Source organism: Anolis carolinensis, chromosome 1, assembly GCF_035594765.1.
Source record: "Anolis carolinensis isolate JA03-04 chromosome 1, rAnoCar3.1.pri, whole genome shotgun sequence".
Lineage (NCBI taxonomy): Eukaryota > Metazoa > Chordata > Lepidosauria > Squamata > Dactyloidae > Anolis > Anolis carolinensis.
Genome location: NC_085841.1, coordinates 60,021,478 through 60,040,583, shown reverse-complemented (window position 1 = coordinate 60,040,583; position 19,106 = coordinate 60,021,478). Strand labels below are relative to the sequence as shown.

The following is a 19,106-nucleotide window of genomic DNA, read 5'->3' as shown; positions in this document are numbered from 1 at the left end:
GGGTTGTTTGGCATGTCACAGAAACCCCATCTACATTGGCATATAATGCAGTTCGAAACTACATTATACAGTTAGTATAGAGTGATATAATGTAGGGCAGAACAGTTAAACTGTATTATATGAGTCTTTACTGGCTGTATAATGCAGTTTCAAACTGCATTATATGCCAATGTAGATGGGGCAAGAGGTAGTGTGTATTATGTTAACTGCATGTGTACCCCATAAGAGATGGAATTGGTAGCTTATTTATTTCACAACATTATCCTCATAACTTGATGACGGATAGATGCAGGGCTGTAATGTATAAAATGGTATATGAAATATGCATTAAGGACGATTGTGTGTGTGTTGTTTCCTCCTAACGTATGGTGACTTAATAAAATTTATAGCGTATTCTTCAGCAAGGAATACTCAGAGGCGGTTTTGCCAGTGCTGTCGTCTGAAATATAGCCTAGAGCATCTGGTATTTGTTGGCAGTCTTCCATCAAAATAATGAGCATCCTTGCAATTTTTCAGAGAACTAAATATCTTCCAAGCAGAGGTAGGGCATGTTTATCACAGAGACCATAGTTTTCATAATGCCTCTTCTCCAGTTCATTTAATCTACCTCTTGTCTTGGTCCTTTTACTCTTCCTTCACTGCTTCCCTTTTGTCTATTTTTAACATCACTGCTCCTTTCTGGCTTGAATTCATGATTTGGAGAAATTTAGGCCCCTTCCACACTGCCCTATATCCCAGGATCTGATCCCAGATTATTTGATTATCCCAGATTATCAGGCAGTGTAGACTCAGTTCAAAGCAGATAACTTGGGATCAGATTCTGGTATATAGGGTAGATTCAGCTTTACTTTATGGCCTCTTCACGGTGTTGGATGCTTCCCCACAGGCCCGTAACCAGGATTTTGATAGGGGGGGGGGGGGCGTGCGCTGGGATTTTGGTTCGGGGGGGGGGTTGCATCTGAGTGAGAGAGGATCTACCCTAGCAAACCTTTTGTATCGTTATCCCATACCCCCATGCATATGGGATATATTGAGCATGGTGTTCAGATCATGATATGAATAAACATAACAGTTTAAATAATAAATGTAAGGCCTTCTCGTGGACCACCCTGAGAATTTCGGGGGCGGGGGCTGAAGCCCCTCAAGCCCCCCCCCCCCCCCCCCCGGCTACAAGCCCGCTTCCACAGATCTGAAACACCATAATAATCTTTGGTCAAAGTGACAACAAAAACAGGTCTACAAGATCTCTTCCCACCCTTCCTGTTCTATCTTAGTGGTTAATACACATTCCACATATGGAGATGTTAGCTATAATGCTATGATTCTGCATGACCTTAGATTTATGATTTGGTAAATGTGTGATAAATATATCTTGCATTTGATTTATTGTCAAAGGCTTTCACAGCCGGAATCACTGGTGTGTTGTGTGGTTCCAGCCTGTATGGCTGTGTTCTAGCAACATTTTCTCCTGACGTTTCACCTGCATCTGAAGCTGTCATTTTCAGAGCCAGCCACAGATGCAGGTGAAACGTTAGGAGAAAATATTGCTAGAACATGGCCATACAGCCCGGAAACCACACAACACCCTATATCTTGCATTTGCTGAATAGTGAGGGAGATACTCTTAAAATTTTAATTTTCTTGAACCTCAAGTTAAGATCTAGCCATTAAAATGGGAAACATCCAAATGTTATGCTAAAGCTCATTCTATTTTCTGAGCTGGGTTGTAATAGCTATTTTTTATATTTTTTCTAATATTTCAAACAATTGCAATTGCAGACATTTACAGCCTGGTGCAATTCCCACCTTCGGAAGGCTGGCACCCAGATTGAGAATATTGAAGAGGATTTCAGGAATGGCCTTAAACTGATGTTACTCTTGGAAGTCATTTCAGGTTTGTAACCTTTGTGACCGCATCTCCCGCTATGAACCCATTCGTCCTCTTCGTTCATCCGGTAGGGCACTTCTTTCGCTCCCGCCACCATCCCAGGCTCGGTTGGCGGGGACGAGGGAGCGGGCCTTTTCTATTGTTGCTCCCCGGATCTGGAATTCCCTTCCGGAGGAGATCCGGCAAGCACCCACCCTGGCTTCCTTCAAAAAGCTGCTTAAAACCTGGCTCTTCCGCTGCGCCTTTGGATAACCGAGCCCAAAGCTATAGTAGTTGCACAGGCCATCTCTTTGACTTGAAACACTGCACTTTATTCCTCTGCCCCAAAGCATCTTAGAATATAACATTGTATTTTAGTTCTAGTGGTCCCTCCAGGCAATCCTCTCCTCCATCCCAGTGGTCTTTTTCTTTTCTTTTTTCTTTGCAGATTCATATGTTATGTGATTGTTTTAGTCAATTGTTATGTTTTGTTTTTGTTTTTAATTCTTATAGCGTTTTATAGTGGTTTCAGTGTTTTATTGTACAATGTTTTATGCTGATTTTATATTGGAAACCGCCCTGAGTCCCTTTTGGGAGAGAGGGCGGTATACAAATAAACTTTTACTTACTTACTTACTTACTTACTTGTATAAAGATACATAGCATTTTCTCAGACTTATCAATACACCTATGTTTCTGGCTGTGCACTCTGATGTTCTGAGGATATGAACAAGACAGGTTTGTTCTTAAGCTGCATTTGTATGTAAAAGTTGGAACAGGTACATTTTAAGTGTAACTTCAGCCACACGCGCGCGCACACACACACACACACAATCTTTGGATAACATAGGGAAGGGTTAACACCCCTGTGTTGTTTATTTTGTTGTTCAGAAGATTTCACCACACTTTATGTCCTTGTGATAATTGGGTTTTAAAAAACTTGGCTTGTTATGGAAACAAGGATTGGTGATAAAGCTTTAGTGGGGACATCTTTTCTTCATGATAACTATTTCAGGAGTGAATTACCTTCATAGGGATAGATCTCTGTCTCACCTCTTGTTTTCTCTAGGAATCTGGGTTTTCTAGTACAATTCTATGACCAGTTTCTAGAAGCTGACCATAGAATCACACTGGATTACCTACAAATATTTAAAGTAGTGCTCTCTCTAGAAATCCAGGTCCTTTAGTGCAACTCTATGGTCAACTTTCAGTGGAAATTGGACATAGATTCATATTGGAAGACCTAGAGATTCTTAGAAAGAATATATTAAACAAATGGGACAGTCATCTTGCTAGTGACACATGCATGTGTAGTATGTGAGGTGAATTATTTGCCATGATATCACAGATGTATTCTGCTGCAAGCAGGAAAAGTAGGAGTTGTACATAAAGTACCTTGTGCACTGCATGTCACAGTGCGCAACAGCACCCAGTCATTGGCATGTGTTTCACAATGTTGCTTTTCTGCATGAGGGCATGTAATGAGACATAGATAGTTTCTGCATGGAGATAATTATGTTACACTGAAGCAAATGTTAGATTGCAATCAATATGCTAGTCATTATCATAATAGTTAAAATCATTTCAATCCTTCAAAACATTTCAGAGCTCAGCTATCAGATCTAAGAATTAGTTCTGATGAGAATGGGAGGCATATTTTCATGCTCAAGATTGGAGTCATATAAGAAGACCAAGCAACAGAAAGAATGGGGAACCTCTTCTTTGAGATTAAAGTGCTTGATCTGTTTATGGAGGAGAAAGATGAAGGAGATCTGCACTTCGTATTCCTAAAGTGCTAATAAAAAAATTAAACAGAACAGTGAATGTACATTTGGACATACAGTATATGAACATTTAATTTTGAAATATTCAGAACTGAATCATTTTTATTTTAAATTTGTTTTTATTAAAATTTTCAAACGTAATAAATGCACACAGTACACATATCACACATAACACACACAATACCACTTATAAGACAATCCTCTTGCCCACATCTTACACAAAGTTGACCCCTGTCCCACTCACCTGGGCACCCACCACCTTAACTTCCATTCTTAGTCACTGTGATGCCTATAACAATTCCTATTTATCCTTTCTAGCGTGCTTAACTATAAATTCCTCCTGGGGCTGTGTTTACAATTTACTTCTTTGACTCTCCTTCCAGATATGCCATGGCCTGTTTCCATCTCTTTAAGAACTCTTCATTGTTTTTACCTGCCAAATTATTGGATAAATCGGCCATTTTAATATAGTCCATTAGTTCATCTCTCCATTCTTTTTTGGTTAGCGCTTTTCCTCCTTTCCAATTTCTAGCAATTGTCATTCTTGCTGTCGCAAAACTGTATTGGCATATTTCTTTATTATCCCAGTTGGCAGCTTCCCTAAATAAGCCCAGCAGATACACCCCCCCCCCTTTTTTTAAACTTATTGCTCAACTTTTCTTCTTTTTCTTTATTATGTACCATGTGTGAAAGAAAGTTCCTTTTTGCGTTTTACATCTGCAGCACTAGTCTTGTTGAGATTCGTCTATTTTTTGCAAGCAGGACTGGTGTTGTATAGCTTCTGTCAAACATTTTGTATAAGTTTTCCCATATGCAAGGGAAAATTTATTTCCAGAATTTATACCCCGCCCTTCTCACCCGGGGGGACTCAGGGCGGCTTACACAGTTGGCAACATTCAATGCCATTATTGCAAAATTGAATTCTTTCTTCCAGAGAAGTTCCCAGGTTTCTAGACCTATAACTCTCCCTGAATCCTTAGCCCAGTAATCATTGTTGATGTTACTCTGTTATCATCTAGGTTATAGCCTAGTATATATTTGTATAGTCTGGAACAGGGGTCCCCAAAGTACGGCCCGCGGGCCACATGCGGCCCACCGGAGCCATTTATCCGGCCCCCGGAGGCAGTGGCTCCCTCCTCCTCCACCAAGCAAGGTGCATGTAGCGTGAAGGAGAAGGGGGAAAAGGCGCACGCCTTTCTTGTCTCCCTCCCCCCACGGGCACCTTTCCTGCCACTGCCGCTGAGGAAGGGCCGCAAGGGGCGAAGAAAAGGCGTGCGCCTCTTCTCCCTCGTCCCAAGGGCAGCTTTCCCATTGCCGCCGCTGAGGAAGGCAGCGGGAAAGGTGCGCGCGGGGTGAGGGAGGAGAGAAAGGCGCACGCCTTTTCCTCGCCCCGCGTGCACCTTTCCCGCTGCTGCTGTCGAAGAAGGGCCACGCGGGGCAAGGAAAAGGCGTGCGCCTTTCTTCCCTCACCCCACGCACAGCTTTCCCATCATCACTGCCGAGGAAGGCAGTGGGAAAGGTGCATGCAGGGTGAGGGAGGAGAGAAAGGTGCATGCCTTTTCCTCGCCCCCCGCACACTTTTCCTGCTGCCGCTGCTGATAAAGGTGCACACGAGGCAAGGAAAAGGCGTGCGCCTGTCCTCCATCGCCCAGCCAGCAGCTTTCCCATTGCCGCCAAGGAAGGCGAGCATGGGGCGAGGGAGGATGGAAAGGTGCGTGCCTTTCCTGCCTCCTCGCTCGCCTTGCACGCTTCTTTCCCGCCTCCTCCCTCACCTGGTGTGTGCCTTCCTCAGCGATGGAGGAGGGGAAACAATAATGGAGGCATGCCTATGGTAAAAGGAAGAGGCCTCCCGTCTTATCTTGCCAAACAGACTCCCTCCTCTGCAGCCCTGTCTGGATTTATTTTTCTTGAAGATTAACAATCTCTTCCAACTCTGATTATTACAGTATTGTTTTTCTTGTTGTTTTTGTTGTTGGTCGGGGGTGCTTTATGTTTTGGTTCACAAAGGCAGAAGAGGGTTGGACTATATGGCCCAAGGGGTATCTTCCAACCATTTTTATTATGGTGGTATTATTATTATTATTATTATTATTATTATTATTATTATTATTATTATTATTATTGGGTGTCTATCTGTCAGGGGTGCTTTGATTATGTTTTGGTGCACAAAAGCAGAAGGGGGTTGGAGTAGATGGCCCAAGGGGTCTCTTCCAACCCTATTTATTATTTTGATGATGATGATGATGATGATGATGATTAACATTGAGGCTGTATTTGTCCCCCCCCTTTTTTTTTTACTTCAAATTAAGATATGTGCAGTGTACATAGGAATTTGTTCATAGTTTTTTAAAAAACGATAATCCGGCCCACCAATGGTCTGAGGGACTGTGAATTGGCCCCCTGTTTAAAAAGTTTGGGGACCCCTGGTCTGGAAGTTAATCCTTTTCTCCGTTTCTCCAATATACTTTCTAATTCTGATTTTATTATTACAAAGCCAATCCCTGCATCTTTTTTAAATCTTTCATGCAGTTGATGGTAATGAAACCAATCATTAATGCCTAAATCATCTCTCTCTCTCAGTTTCCATTGGCCTTTTTCTTTAGTTAAGTACTCTCTATATTTTCTGATTTCTTCCCTTAAAGTTGGCCTCAGTACTGCTTCTAATGGCCTTAGCCAGAAGGTTGTTTTTGGTTCCATACTATTTTTGTATCTCTTCTATATGACTAAAGGAATTCTTCTAATTACATGCCCACTGATATTTTTATTTAACTTATCCCCTTCATACCATAGATTTGCGTGCCAGCCGTACCTGAGGTCATAACCCTCTAGATTATGTAGGTTTTGGTTCTCTAGTGTTATCCATTTTTTCAGCCAAGTCAACCCTGCTGCTTCATTGTAATGGGTGAGATCCAGTAGGCTCAACCCCCCCGCTCCACTTTTGCATCAATTAGGTTTCTATATGCAGTCCTGGCTTTTTTCCCTGCCCATATGAATTTGGTGAGATCCTTTTTCCCACTAATAAAATATTTTGGTGCCTTTGATAACTGAATAATTTTATACCCTTTCTGAAGTGGCTAAAAACCTATGAGAAGATCTAGCTTAGGTTTAGGAAGCATACAGGCAGCACCTGTCTAGTCACTAATATGTGTGCGTGCCCAGATGTCCACTAAATCAACTGACAACAACAATTTTTTTCTACAGGGGAAAGACTTCCAAAACCAGACAGAGGAAAGATGCGTTTCCATAAAATTGCAAATGTCAACAAAGCCTTGGATTTCATAGCCAGCAAAGGGGTTAAATTGGTCTCAATTGGTGCAGAAGGTATGTAGAAGATATCAATTGCATTTTTCCTTTTTAGATTTTGTCAGCCAATGCAATACCTGCTGCTGCTGATTTAAAATGTATAGAAAACCCATAGAAAACCCCCATAATTACTTGGTTATTGCCTTTTCAGAAACTACAGCTTTGAACAAGATGATGAACAAAATCTAAACATGACAAAAATATAAAGTGCAGCATTAAATAAATTGTAGATTAGGTGACAGCTCACAAATCCATGGTATACGGATGCTTTATGCATTGGTGAGGGAATCATGTTTCAAGAAGACACATCCACATAAAATACGCAAATAATTTTGGTGTCTGTTCTTTTAAAATCTATCAAGCCCAGAAGTAGAATTATATAGAAAGCCAAATATATTATATCAATACTTTTCTTTGTCTCCTACCCATTTAATTCTATGTGAAAACAGGTACATAGCATGTTGTACTATGTACACTGAAAGAGAGTTATGAAATTTGTAAAAAAAATAAAGAAAATTATGTTATATGGCTTCAATCCAGTTCTGATTTATGAAAACTCTATAATTTCTTGGCAAGATTTACTTAAAGAAAGTTTGGCATTGTCCTCCTCTGAGACTAAGGCTGGATCTACACTGTTTCAGAATACAGATTAACCAATTGAACTGGATAATATGGCAGTATACACTCATATATTCTAGTTCAATGCAGTTAATCTGCATTCTGGAATTGGATTACATGGCAGTGTAGATCCAGCAAACATAGTATTGTTGTCGACCGCGTTTTAGGGGATCGGGGCCCTTAAGGAGAGACCCGATCCGGTCCTGAGAGAAGGGACCTTGGCGGAGCCAATAGGAAAATATGAGCCGCAATACAACCTGAAGCCGAAATGAAGAAGGTCCGCCAAAGTTGAAGGAAAATCCGCCAAGGAGTCTTTATTGAGCAATTCAGCTGAAGAGGACTCTAGTAGCGATCATTCGGTCTACTAGTAGTACCATACAATCAAAATAAAGCCATATTTATACAAAATTTCAGTCTGACAGCCCTTTGAATTTCCCGCCCTGCTTCCCCGCCTATCTGATCGTTGATAGGCTAGAAGGTTGAACGAGGCGGGCTTTCGTTTCCCGCCTCGCTTCGTTGGCCCAATAGGAAGCTGCCTTACATCTCTACTAGATCCAATCAGGAGTGCTTATTTTATTAATGGCAGCAATCAAGGATGTCCGGGTTTCTGTCACGTATACAGATTTTAGATATGCCTTGGGGTGTCAGAGATGGAAGCAAAGATGGGTGGTGATGAGCCATATTGACAGGCTCTGCAGGGCGCCTTCCTGAGGTGTCCTGGATTTTCCTTTGGGTGAGCTATGACAATGTTTGCCTTGGGGCGAATCACCTTTAGGTCAGCAACTCCGAATTCGGCGAATCAAGCCCTATATTGTCCATTGTCACGACCCAGGCTGCAGAGCACCAATAACCATACACAGAGGCCAGAATCTATCTAATATCTTTATTAAGGAAATATATAAAGTTAATAAAAACAAGTATAGGAAATAGTCCAGAAGTAGACCTTTCAGGAAAGGTCAAAATTAGTCCAAAAAAGCAATGTCCAATATGAAATATTAAGGTCCAAAGTTGTAATCCAATAACCGAAACACTCACTTGCCAAGCAAGTGAGGGGAGATGACAAGGTCCTTTAGTCCATGAACTTGAGCAAGGCTAGGAAATAACTTGATTCTTGGCACACAAAGCTTGATTCAAGGCAACAAGGAAACGAGGAGCAAGAACAAGATCCGTGGTAATTACTTGGCGAGGTCCGGAAAACAAGGCAAGATCCGGGGAGAAAACAAGGCTGAGAACGAAGGCTTGGAACAGGAACAAGGCTTGAAAACAGGAGTAGCTGTCCACACACGCTGCTCCGGTAGCTGACGAATTGACTCCGCAAGATTCCTTCGGGAGCAAGGAACCTAAATAGGCCTCGTTTTCCCACCAGAGAACACTTCTCTGGGGAATCAGAAACGAAAGTCAATCTCTGTGTCCAGATGTATGACTCCCTAAAATTTCTCATGGCAGCAGGCTTAATCATCTGAATGCTTTGCTGCAATTCTCAAACTCCTGCGATTAGCTTGTTGCACTCCTTTTTGCTGGAGATAATAATTACGGCGCGAAAAAGGGGGAGAACTCGACTCAGGGCTTGTTTGGCAGATTTCTGGAAGACAAGCCTCCTGCAGGTGCAAAGGCTCATTTTCTGGCTGGGATAGTTCCTTTTCTGGCTGAAATGGTGGAAAACCCAAGTTTTCCTCTTCATCATTCACAACAGCACTAGGAACGGGACTACATGGCCCATGAGTCATCACATCCATGCAATTTGAATTTGATTGGATTTAGCGGTGGCAGATTATCCTTTTGTTTTTGGGAAAGGAAGCCTGGGTCATAGGAAATGGGGTTCATGTTGAGTTCAAAATATTTCCTATTTGATTTCATGATTTGACAATTATATGAAATAAAATGAAAAATAAAATAAAGTTGGAATATAAACCATGCTGGGAAAAATACATATTTTCCGGGGATCCCAAAGAGTACAAATACATATAGGCAGATAGATAGATTTCATGGAAATAAGGGAGAATCCATAAAAGTGAGTTACATTGCATAAAGGGGAATCATGAATGATATAAACAATTGAAAATATTTGATAAGAACGAAGTTCATAACATCTGGAGAACCCAGCATGGAAATTCATAAAAGTGGAGTTTTAGCAGCATGATTTTACAATTCATGAAGTTGTTATCTCTTGCCTCAGAGTGCAGAGTTTTAGTAAACCACAGTAAACTCCAGTAAAAAGTCTCAATCACCTTCTACTATAAATATATGGAATATAGAACATTAAGTCTTGATTTTTGAACTATCTTTTACAAAGTCCTGGGGGGGGGGGGGGTCACCTCGCTCACAGGATGACTTGTCCAAGGTCGCCCAGTGGGTTTCCATGGCTGAGTGGGAATTCAAACATTTGTTCCAGTAACAGGGTCCAATGCACTAGCCATTGCACCATGTTGGCTCTTTAAAAACTATATAATTCTGAAAACAATTCTCTGTGTTTAAGGCTGTGAAAAGAAAAAAAATGAATCCACATGTAGAGGAAGGTGGGGGAGGGCATGGGAGAAGATAGGTAAAAATAACTTTGTGATGTGAAGAAAAATGCAGACTGAACAAACAACAAATAGAACGGCAGCACAAAGGTAGAATAGACAGGATATAAAGAGTGATGGCGTGGCAGTGGGCTTGTTTATAATATTTTAAAATGGACTTTCCTTATGTAACTCTTGCCTGATTAGTGACAAGGTCCAAACATCCTGTGAAACAAAATTGACACAAATCCCAATGTCATATTAAAATAGGTGGGTTTGATATTATTTCCAGGTAAATGTGAAGGATATCATTCAACTATAGTTGATACGAGTTAATTTTGGGGTTAAATATCTCCCTTTTAAATCATTGGGACTTAAAAAGTGCTTCATTCTGACCAAATTCCATTTCCTGTTTTCATGAAGGGTTAGTTGTAATAAAAGCATCAACATTGTGTATGTTAAAGTAATGCAGTCATGAAATAATAATTGATCAAGGGTATTGTGATTGGAATCCTGTTGGCACACTATAGTGGCATAACTATATTGGAGTAGGTGGATGTGGCAGAAAGAAGACCACAAAAGCAACAGCTGTACCGGAAATAATGGGTGGGAGAAATAGGTTGGTAGGAGCCAGTTGATTTCATCTGCCTTTTTCTGCTGCGTAGTACAACCTTGAAGAAAGGCCAAACTCTAGCATAGTGTACCGTCAGGATTCTGGTCTATGCCATTTATACTTCTTAAACTTTACAATGAAAACAACAGCTTTTGATATCAATTTTCTTTTAAGATGATTTTCCTGCTCTTCCTGCTCTTCCCCTAGGTAGTCACATTTTCTTGGAAATCTTGCATCCCCTAAGGTGGCTTTCTTGGCCATTTTCATGGCTGCATTTTCCTGGAATGTGACCTTCTGATAATCTGTTGACTGAGTAGTAGAATATCCATGCTATTTGTCCGAGACTGAGGGAAATACATAGTTATGAAATGTGAAATGTCATTGCAGATTTATTTTGACTTTTAGTGACTTCAAGGTGACACAGATAGTTTAAATCAGAGTTGGACAAGTGTGGCAAAGTAGGATTTTATGTTAGCCCTCCAGGAGACCTTGTAGGGCTGTCCCCCCTCTCCCGTTAGCTTCTACATACAAAACAAAACTTTTATTTCCACCCAAAATTCCAATGGGTCTCCAAACATGATGGAAGTATTAGACGCCTTTGCTTCAGCTCTGAGCAAAGAAAGATAGGCAGCATGATTGCTGGCATAGCCAACAGAAACTTTTTCTGGATAAGAGCATAGGATTCCCAACATGAGCTCAACATCACTATATGTGCTTCTCAAGAGAGATCACTTATTCAATGGGTTGGTCAAAAGCAACAGGTGTGCAGTGAGGAGTTCACACTCTTGTTACATCTCAAATAAACTACCTCAACATGCTCTATATGAGTTTGCCTTTGAAGACTGTTTGGAAGCTTCAAGTAGTCCAAAGGGCAGCAACCAGGTTTCTAACCAGAGCGGAGTACAGAGAGCACACAACTCTGTTGCTGCACCAGCTCCACTGGCTGCCAGTCTGCTAACAAACACAATTCAACATACTGGCTTGAGCCTATAAAGCCCTAAATGGTTCCAGCCCAGTTCACCTGTCCGAATGTATCTCCCCCTATGAATCATCTTGGAGATTAAGATCATCTGGGAGAGGCCCTGCTCTCAATCCCACGCCCTTCACAGGCGAGATTGGTGGGGACCAGAAACAGGACCTTCTCGGTGGTGGCCCCTCAGCTGTGGAACTTCCCAGGGAAATTAGATCAGCCCCCTCCCTCCTGACCTTCAGGATAAAAGTTAAATCGTGGTTGTGGGGCCAAGTGTTTGCACAATGATTCCCAGTGTAACAATTGATATCTCAGAGCAATAATGAACAAGACAGATGATAATTGGAATGGCTTTTGGTATATGTTTTCAAACTGTATGATTTTAAGTAATTGTTTTAATTGATATGTTTTAATTATATGTTTTTAAAGTACGGTATATGTTGTTTATGTTGATATGTGTTCAAAGCATCGAATTGTGCTTTGCTGTGAGCTGCCCTGAGCCCCCTTCAGAGTGAGAAGGGCAAGATAAAAATAAATTAAAGAAATAAATATCTTGCCCAAACTGCTTACATGCACCTGGATGAGGTCACTAAGCCAGGAAGGCTTCACTTCCTTAAAGTCTTTAATGATTTTACAACTTACATTTGCATTTGAAGAGGTTTAAGTACAGCTTTGGTAACTCCTACTTGATCTTGGAAATAAATCTTGGGAGGGAAAAACGAGAATTTTTTTTTTGCAAGATTATGAAATTAAAGAAGGGCTGAAAGAAATGAATAAGATATCAAAGTGGAAAATCAGGGTGCAAGTAAAGGGCAGGCTAAAAAGGATCTGGCCAGTTTGAATGTGCAGAACTAAGGAATGAAAACAGAAACAGAAGATCAGTTTAAGAAAAAACTGGAAGATGGAATTGAGGTTGAGTTGAAGGTAGATAGGATGATGTGTCAAAATGATTTGTTTGAGATGGAGAGCAGAATTGAGATGGAGAGTAGATTGGATGAATTTGTGTTTGGCATTAGTGGGGAGAAAGGCTGGGAATTAAGGTATGGTGTTAGGGCTCCATTCCCAATATGCATACGAATCTCACTCATATCATTCTGAGATTTTCTTCAAAGCTTATATATGTTTAGGAATTCTTCAAACTGGAAATTTGAAATGAAAATATAAGCTCGCTGAAATTTTTTATTTAAACATATATCAGAGTGTAAATAAAACTATAAACCTAAAGTTATAGAATGCATGCTTCCCTGCTCACACTATACATAAAATATCCATTCTGTTTTACCCTAGAAATTGTAGATGGAAATATAAAAATGACCTTGGGTATGATCTGGACGATCATCCTTCGCTTTGCCATTCAAGATATTTCAGTGGAAGGTAAGAATATGAGCCACAAGAATATATGTCAAGATGAATTGACCTGAGTTGTCAGGCTATTTTAGCAAATTTTAGCTTCATCAACAATATTGAGTTCTGATGTGATATTCATGAATATAGCAATCCACACAGCTTACAAATATATTTTTAAAGGAATTCAGTCTATCATATCTTGCTGATGTTTTTTTCTGTCTTGTATCTTTGTCCAGTACAGAAAAGAAAACGCTTTATAAATGTGAAAAGTACTCTGTATTTTGTGTTATTATTGCTTTGTGCCTTCAAGTCATTTCCAGTTAAGGTGAATCTGTTCTTGGTAATGTTTGTTCAGAGGAGGTTTTATGTGCCGCCTTCTGAGACTGAGAGAGCCCAAGGTCACCCTGTTGGCTTTTATGGCTGCATGAGTATATATCAAACTATTGACCAACCTGTCTGCTAGTTGATGAGCCACACTACCTGGCCCAGCTAATGGACAGCACAAATATGAGATTCTGCATGGGTTTGTGCCACTGTGTGATTCTGTGACACCTAGGAATGAGGTTAAAGCAGATTCCTCTGAGCTGGACACAACCTTACACTATATTCCTAAGTTCCCTGTTTGATGCTTGGAGGCCTAGTTCTGCTAAGCCTTGAAGGAGTTCCAGTATAATCTAGCCCCAGGAGCCCCCTTTTCAGCATCCTTCCATGTTGGTTTTCAACTTGTCTCCACAAACATGTGTTATGATAGATAGTTATTCTAGAATAAGCAGAGGCATACTATGGGTTTGTAGAGAATGCCCCATTTTCTAATTTGATTGCAATGGATTAACAATAAGACAAGAATCAGGGAAACAAATCTCAGGACTCCTCGTCTCATTGCATCCACATAAGAACACACGAGAGTGTATTTCATAATTGAAATAAACTGATTTAACTGAACCGAGGAACTAGGGCCAGCAACTTTGGAACAAACTAAGATAAAGCCATAGTTTGAAGTTGGCTTAATATCTTGGCTGGCCAAATTATCAATCATAATCACAAACATGGAAGAGTAACAGGGCTGTATGCATGATTACAAGCAACTGTGTTTGTATCTTTACTTATTTTGTTGAAATAAAATTAGTTGTACCAGAGCAGCAGGACCAGAATGAGGATGTATTTCCTGAAGGTTGATGTGTTAATAATCGCTTAATAAGTATTGGATGAAAGCTAGAGATTGAGATTGTTTGTGTGTGTGTGTATGCGCGAGCGCGCACACACACACACACGGATTAAGTTAGTGAAAGAAGTGAATACCACAGAGGCATTTTTCCATGGGAGGTGTGGAATGATGTTTGATACTTAATACTCAAATTGTATTTATTTTATGTTGTTCCTTTGGGGAAAGAGGGCGGTCTAGAAATAAAGTATTATTATTATAATATTATAAAAGCATTGCATAAATAAAGAAGTATAAAACTGATAAAATAGAGGAAACACAACATACTAAAATAAGATAACTATTATGGAATCATAGAGTCGGAAGAGACCACATGGGCCATCTAGTCCAACCCCTGCCATGCAGGAAAAGCACAATCAAAGTACCCCTGACAGATGGCCATCCGGCCTCTGTTTAAAAGTTTCCAAGGAAGGAGCTTTCACTACACTCCAAGGCAGAGAGTTCCACTGTTGAACAGTTTGTACGTATTACATTTCAATTATTTTAATGGTTTGGAAGCTCATGGTAGGTTAAGGAAATTGAATGCAAATATTACAATGAAAATATGAATGGATATTTATTCTATTGTGGAAGACATAGTGAAATATCTCCTTGTTTTTTTTTATTAATATTAATGAGCCACTATATGTTGAAATAAAAAGTCAATTGTATCAAATGATTTCACAAGAAAAAAACAGAGGCACGGTCATCAGAAGATGATTGTTCAACTGTATTCAAACAGGGCAAAATTTCTTAGGACAACTGTTTTGGTGTCAACTATTGAACTAAACAGCATTATCTCACAGGGGTCCCCGATTACTATCTACCGGTAGCTGCTGGAAAACCACCACAGTTTGAACTTGGTTTCAGTTTGTGTTACTTAGTTTAGAAATCTTTCCCTGTGATCTTTTCAGAGACATCTGCCAAAGAAGGGCTGCTGCTGTGGTGTCAAAGGAAAACTGCTCCTTATCGAAATGTGAACATTCAAAACTTCCATACTAGGTACAGTTAACAATTTCTAGATATATTACTAGCCATTTTGCAGCAAAGCTTGATCCTTTTTCAGGGGTAACACAAGATACTGTTTAGTTTTTGCGATTTAGGAATGGTGCAGCTCTTACATCAGTGGAGCCGTCTCATCTACAAATGCAAAGGATGCATACAACCCATTCACTGAAAATTCTGTGTTATTTTTGTGTTGCTTATCATTCAGTTTGTTTGAACTTCTTCAATCAACAACAACAATTATAGGCCCCACTGCTGGTATTTATTTACTTATATAAGTATTAGTATTGACTCTGTACAGATATATTATTACATAGTGACCCCTCGGTGTCCCCGGGAGTTGGATATGCAGTCTGCACCCCGCATGAATACCAAAATCCGTGGATGCTCAACTCCCATGATATACAGATGGCATAATAAAATGGTGTCCCTTATATAAAATGATGACCAACTCAAATGAGTGTTACAGAGAACCTGAAAATCCATGGAAAGGCATGAGGCTACAGCAGCATATGCCTATATATCACTGTAGATTTACTTCTTGAATCCCCGCCTCTCACAATATTTTAGAGTTGTGGTCTGTTGATCCATAGAGAAATCATGTGGATATGGAAGATCGACTGCATACCCCATTTAACTTGAATTCCTGTTTCTTGGCACTATGATTTTTGTATATTTACACCATGTACTTTAAACGATTTAGGTATTTTCTTGCCATATAAATATAAATAGCTTTTGGCTATGTTGTATGTAATTTTTCATATTGTATGTAGAACATTCCATTTAACTATATATATATATCCATTTCTCTATTATTCATATTTGTTATAAATTATAGTATTTAATTTTCGAATTTAAATACCAGATCTCATATTTATTAGCTGTTTGACTTATTTTATTTGATAGTTTTGTGTGTCCTTTGCATGATTGTCATTTGGTCACAGATGTTTCCAAGATAGCTCTGACAGTTAAACCTGCAAGGCCACCTCAGATAAGCCAGCAGTATAAATATTTCACCTGCCAGCTCTGTTGCCCCTTGGAGATTGCTTGCAAATAATTATATTGTTCCTAGAACAGCAGGTGTTGGAGCCAACAAGGAGTGGCAGCTGCATTGCTTTTGTATTTGAAGATGAGACATGACAGCTCTCTGTCACTTTTCTCTCTAACCTCAGTCTGTATGGAGTGAATACATCTGGTTTCATGAATGTATTAGCATCACAAGCAAGCATGAATTCAGTGTCAAAGCATCTAGAAGCAGCAGCAGTACCGTGTCATAAACTACTAAATTCTAGAGGGTGATTAACAGATACTTTTTTTTTGGCAATGATAGCAAAAGCTACTTGTTGCATATGATTTAAAAGAACAAGGCTGTAAACAGTATCATATCTAACTAGGCAAACTCTTAAGTCTCCCATTGTTTTTGTAATACAGTAGAGTCTCACTAATCCAAGCCTCGCTTATCCAAGCCTCTGGATAATCCAAGCCATTTTTGTAGTCAATGTTTCCAATATATCGTGATATTTTGGTGCTAAATTCATAAATACAGTAATTACAACATGACATTACTGCGTATTGAACTACTTTTTCTGTCAAATTTGTTGTATAACATGAAGTTTTGGTGCTTAATTTGTAAAATCATAACCTAATTTGATGTTTAATAGGCTTTTCCTTGATCAGTCCTTATAATCCAAGATATTCGCTTATCCAAGCTTCTGCCGGCCCGTTTAGCTTGGATTAGTGAGACTCTACTGTATTGATTGCAAAAACAGGAAAACATGTATATAGTGTGGGCTAAAGTACAACTGACTGAAAAATCTCTACTATTAAGTATGTGCAATTAACAGAACAGAAAATTCTGCTAATGGTCTATTTACAAAGTTAAGTTAAATGTGGTTGCATGTATTTTCTTTAAACGTTCTGTATAATTGGCATTGATTTAATACACTCTACTGTATGTTAGGATCCTTCCATGCAGCCATAAAACCCAGAACATCAATGCAGAAAATCCCACAATATCTGCTTTGTACTGGGTTATCTGAGTCCACACTGTCATATCAAAGACAGTTCAAAGAAAAAAATGTGTGATTTTATTCAGCTGTGTGGAAGGGGCCTTAGACATGGTAAAGGCTTAAACAGATTGTTCACTTTGTTAAGTTACATATAAAAACATTTTCTTCCATTTAAATTACCCTACTCCTGTATGCATATCCTTCAACATTTCCCAAATGAAAACCAGGATGTGATCAAGCAACATCACAATGTCAAGATGACTAAAGTTACACATAAGCACACAAGCTAGAAATCAGTTGCTTTTGTTGAATCTATTAAGAGGGTTAAGACTCAGATCTCCAGATTTCCTCTCTCCCAATTAATTGTTAACTATTTTGCACTTAGTTTGCAGCAAATTTTAGCAAGCTGAGGACAAAAGAAGTGAGAGGAGGAGGAGAGAAGCCAACATTTAACAATTAACTGAGAAAGTAGGACAAGAGAGGATTACTTGGATCTTTTGCTAATAAATTAGAACAGTTGGAGGATATGAAAATAGAAGGCATATTTTTTGTATCTTTGTCAAATATTAATTTGATAGCTACATGAAATAGGCCAGCCCCCCAGCCTATCCCCTTCAGATATGTTGGATAATTGTGCCCATCATGCAGAACAGCTATTATCATCCTTGTTGGGGATTATGGGTACTGCTGTCGAGTATGATTGCAGAGTGGCAGCTTTCAAAAAGCCAAGCTAGTTTTTTCCTTGACACGATCATGGCTGTGGCATAAATCTGCTAAGTTCAATCAGTTAAGGACCACACAGTTGGTTAAAATATTTTATTCTTATACTGTTGGTTCAGCATTTATCAGTTGGTTCTGTGGTGTCAAATGCAAACAGAATGATTTTCTGAGCTACCTTGTGTGTGCTATGTAAATCTAAAGAAACTGCATTGGCAAAATTAACATGCCAGTCAGCACTGTATCTTCCTACTGTCAAAGTGGCTTCATGTTGCATGGACATGTGACAAAACAAACAAAGGTCTATTCTTTATATTCATTTAAAATATATGGGCAGGATTAATCCTGATTCCTTCCTAAACAGAAGTGCTCACTGTTTAAGGAGATCTGTCTTGTATGATCCAGTCCTAATATACTTATGAAATGACAATTAAAATATCTGGTAATGTTGATTAGGTGCTGGAAGAAAAAAATTAAAAATTACCATACATTAAATCCTTTAGCCTTATTGGTGAAATGATAATTGAATGAGATTTATTAAACCAAATCACACAAACAATGGAATTATCCTTTATTTTATGTGAGTTTGTTAGGCCATATCATATAGCTTTTGCATGATATCAGACCTCAAGCTGACAGATGTTACCATTATTTCTTTAACATCTCTTTGTTTTTATTTTTGGTTGCTTGTTATGAAGCTGGAAAGATGGTCTTGGCCTCTGTGCGCTTATCCATAGACACCGACCGGATCTTATTGATTATTCCAAGCTATCTAAGGTCATGAGTCTGGGTGACACAGCATGCTGATTTGTTGTGATTTTGGCACCATTCCAGTGTTCTTAGCATGTATACTTAATAATAAACCAGGTTGTCTTTAGTAATAAAATTGTCATCCTTCCTTTTGCCTCCTGTCTAGGGGGGAGTCTACTGTGGTTTGTAAATCTGGGACCAGCCATATGTATCTTCCTGAACCATGGCACATGGTTGAGGTCCACATGGTCCAGATGGCCAAGGCACCTTCCACACTGCCATATAAAATCCAGATAATCTGATTTGATGTGGATTATATGGCAATGTAGACTCATATAATCCAGTTCAAAACAAATAATGTGGGGCTCAAGACTGCATCAGCCCTGCTGGACTATCACTTCACCTTCCTTGTCACTGTCAA

At 39.5% G+C, this 19,106-nt stretch overlaps 1 protein-coding gene across 1 annotated transcript in view; it reads left to right on the top strand.

Annotated features, from left to right (window-relative positions):
- Window positions 1-19,106, top strand: part of actn2 (actinin alpha 2) — a 72,499-nt gene that overhangs the window by 11,572 nt on the left and 41,821 nt on the right. Inside the window, exons 2-6 of the mRNA XM_062975252.1 lie at window positions 1,780-1,894; window positions 6,853-6,972; window positions 12,944-13,030; window positions 15,119-15,206; window positions 18,634-18,712. Of these exons, the coding sequence (XP_062831322.1) occupies window positions 1,780-1,894; window positions 6,853-6,972; window positions 12,944-13,030; window positions 15,119-15,206; window positions 18,634-18,712 (489 nt within the window). The remainder of the gene's footprint in view (window positions 1-1,779; window positions 1,895-6,852; window positions 6,973-12,943; window positions 13,031-15,118; window positions 15,207-18,633; window positions 18,713-19,106) is intronic.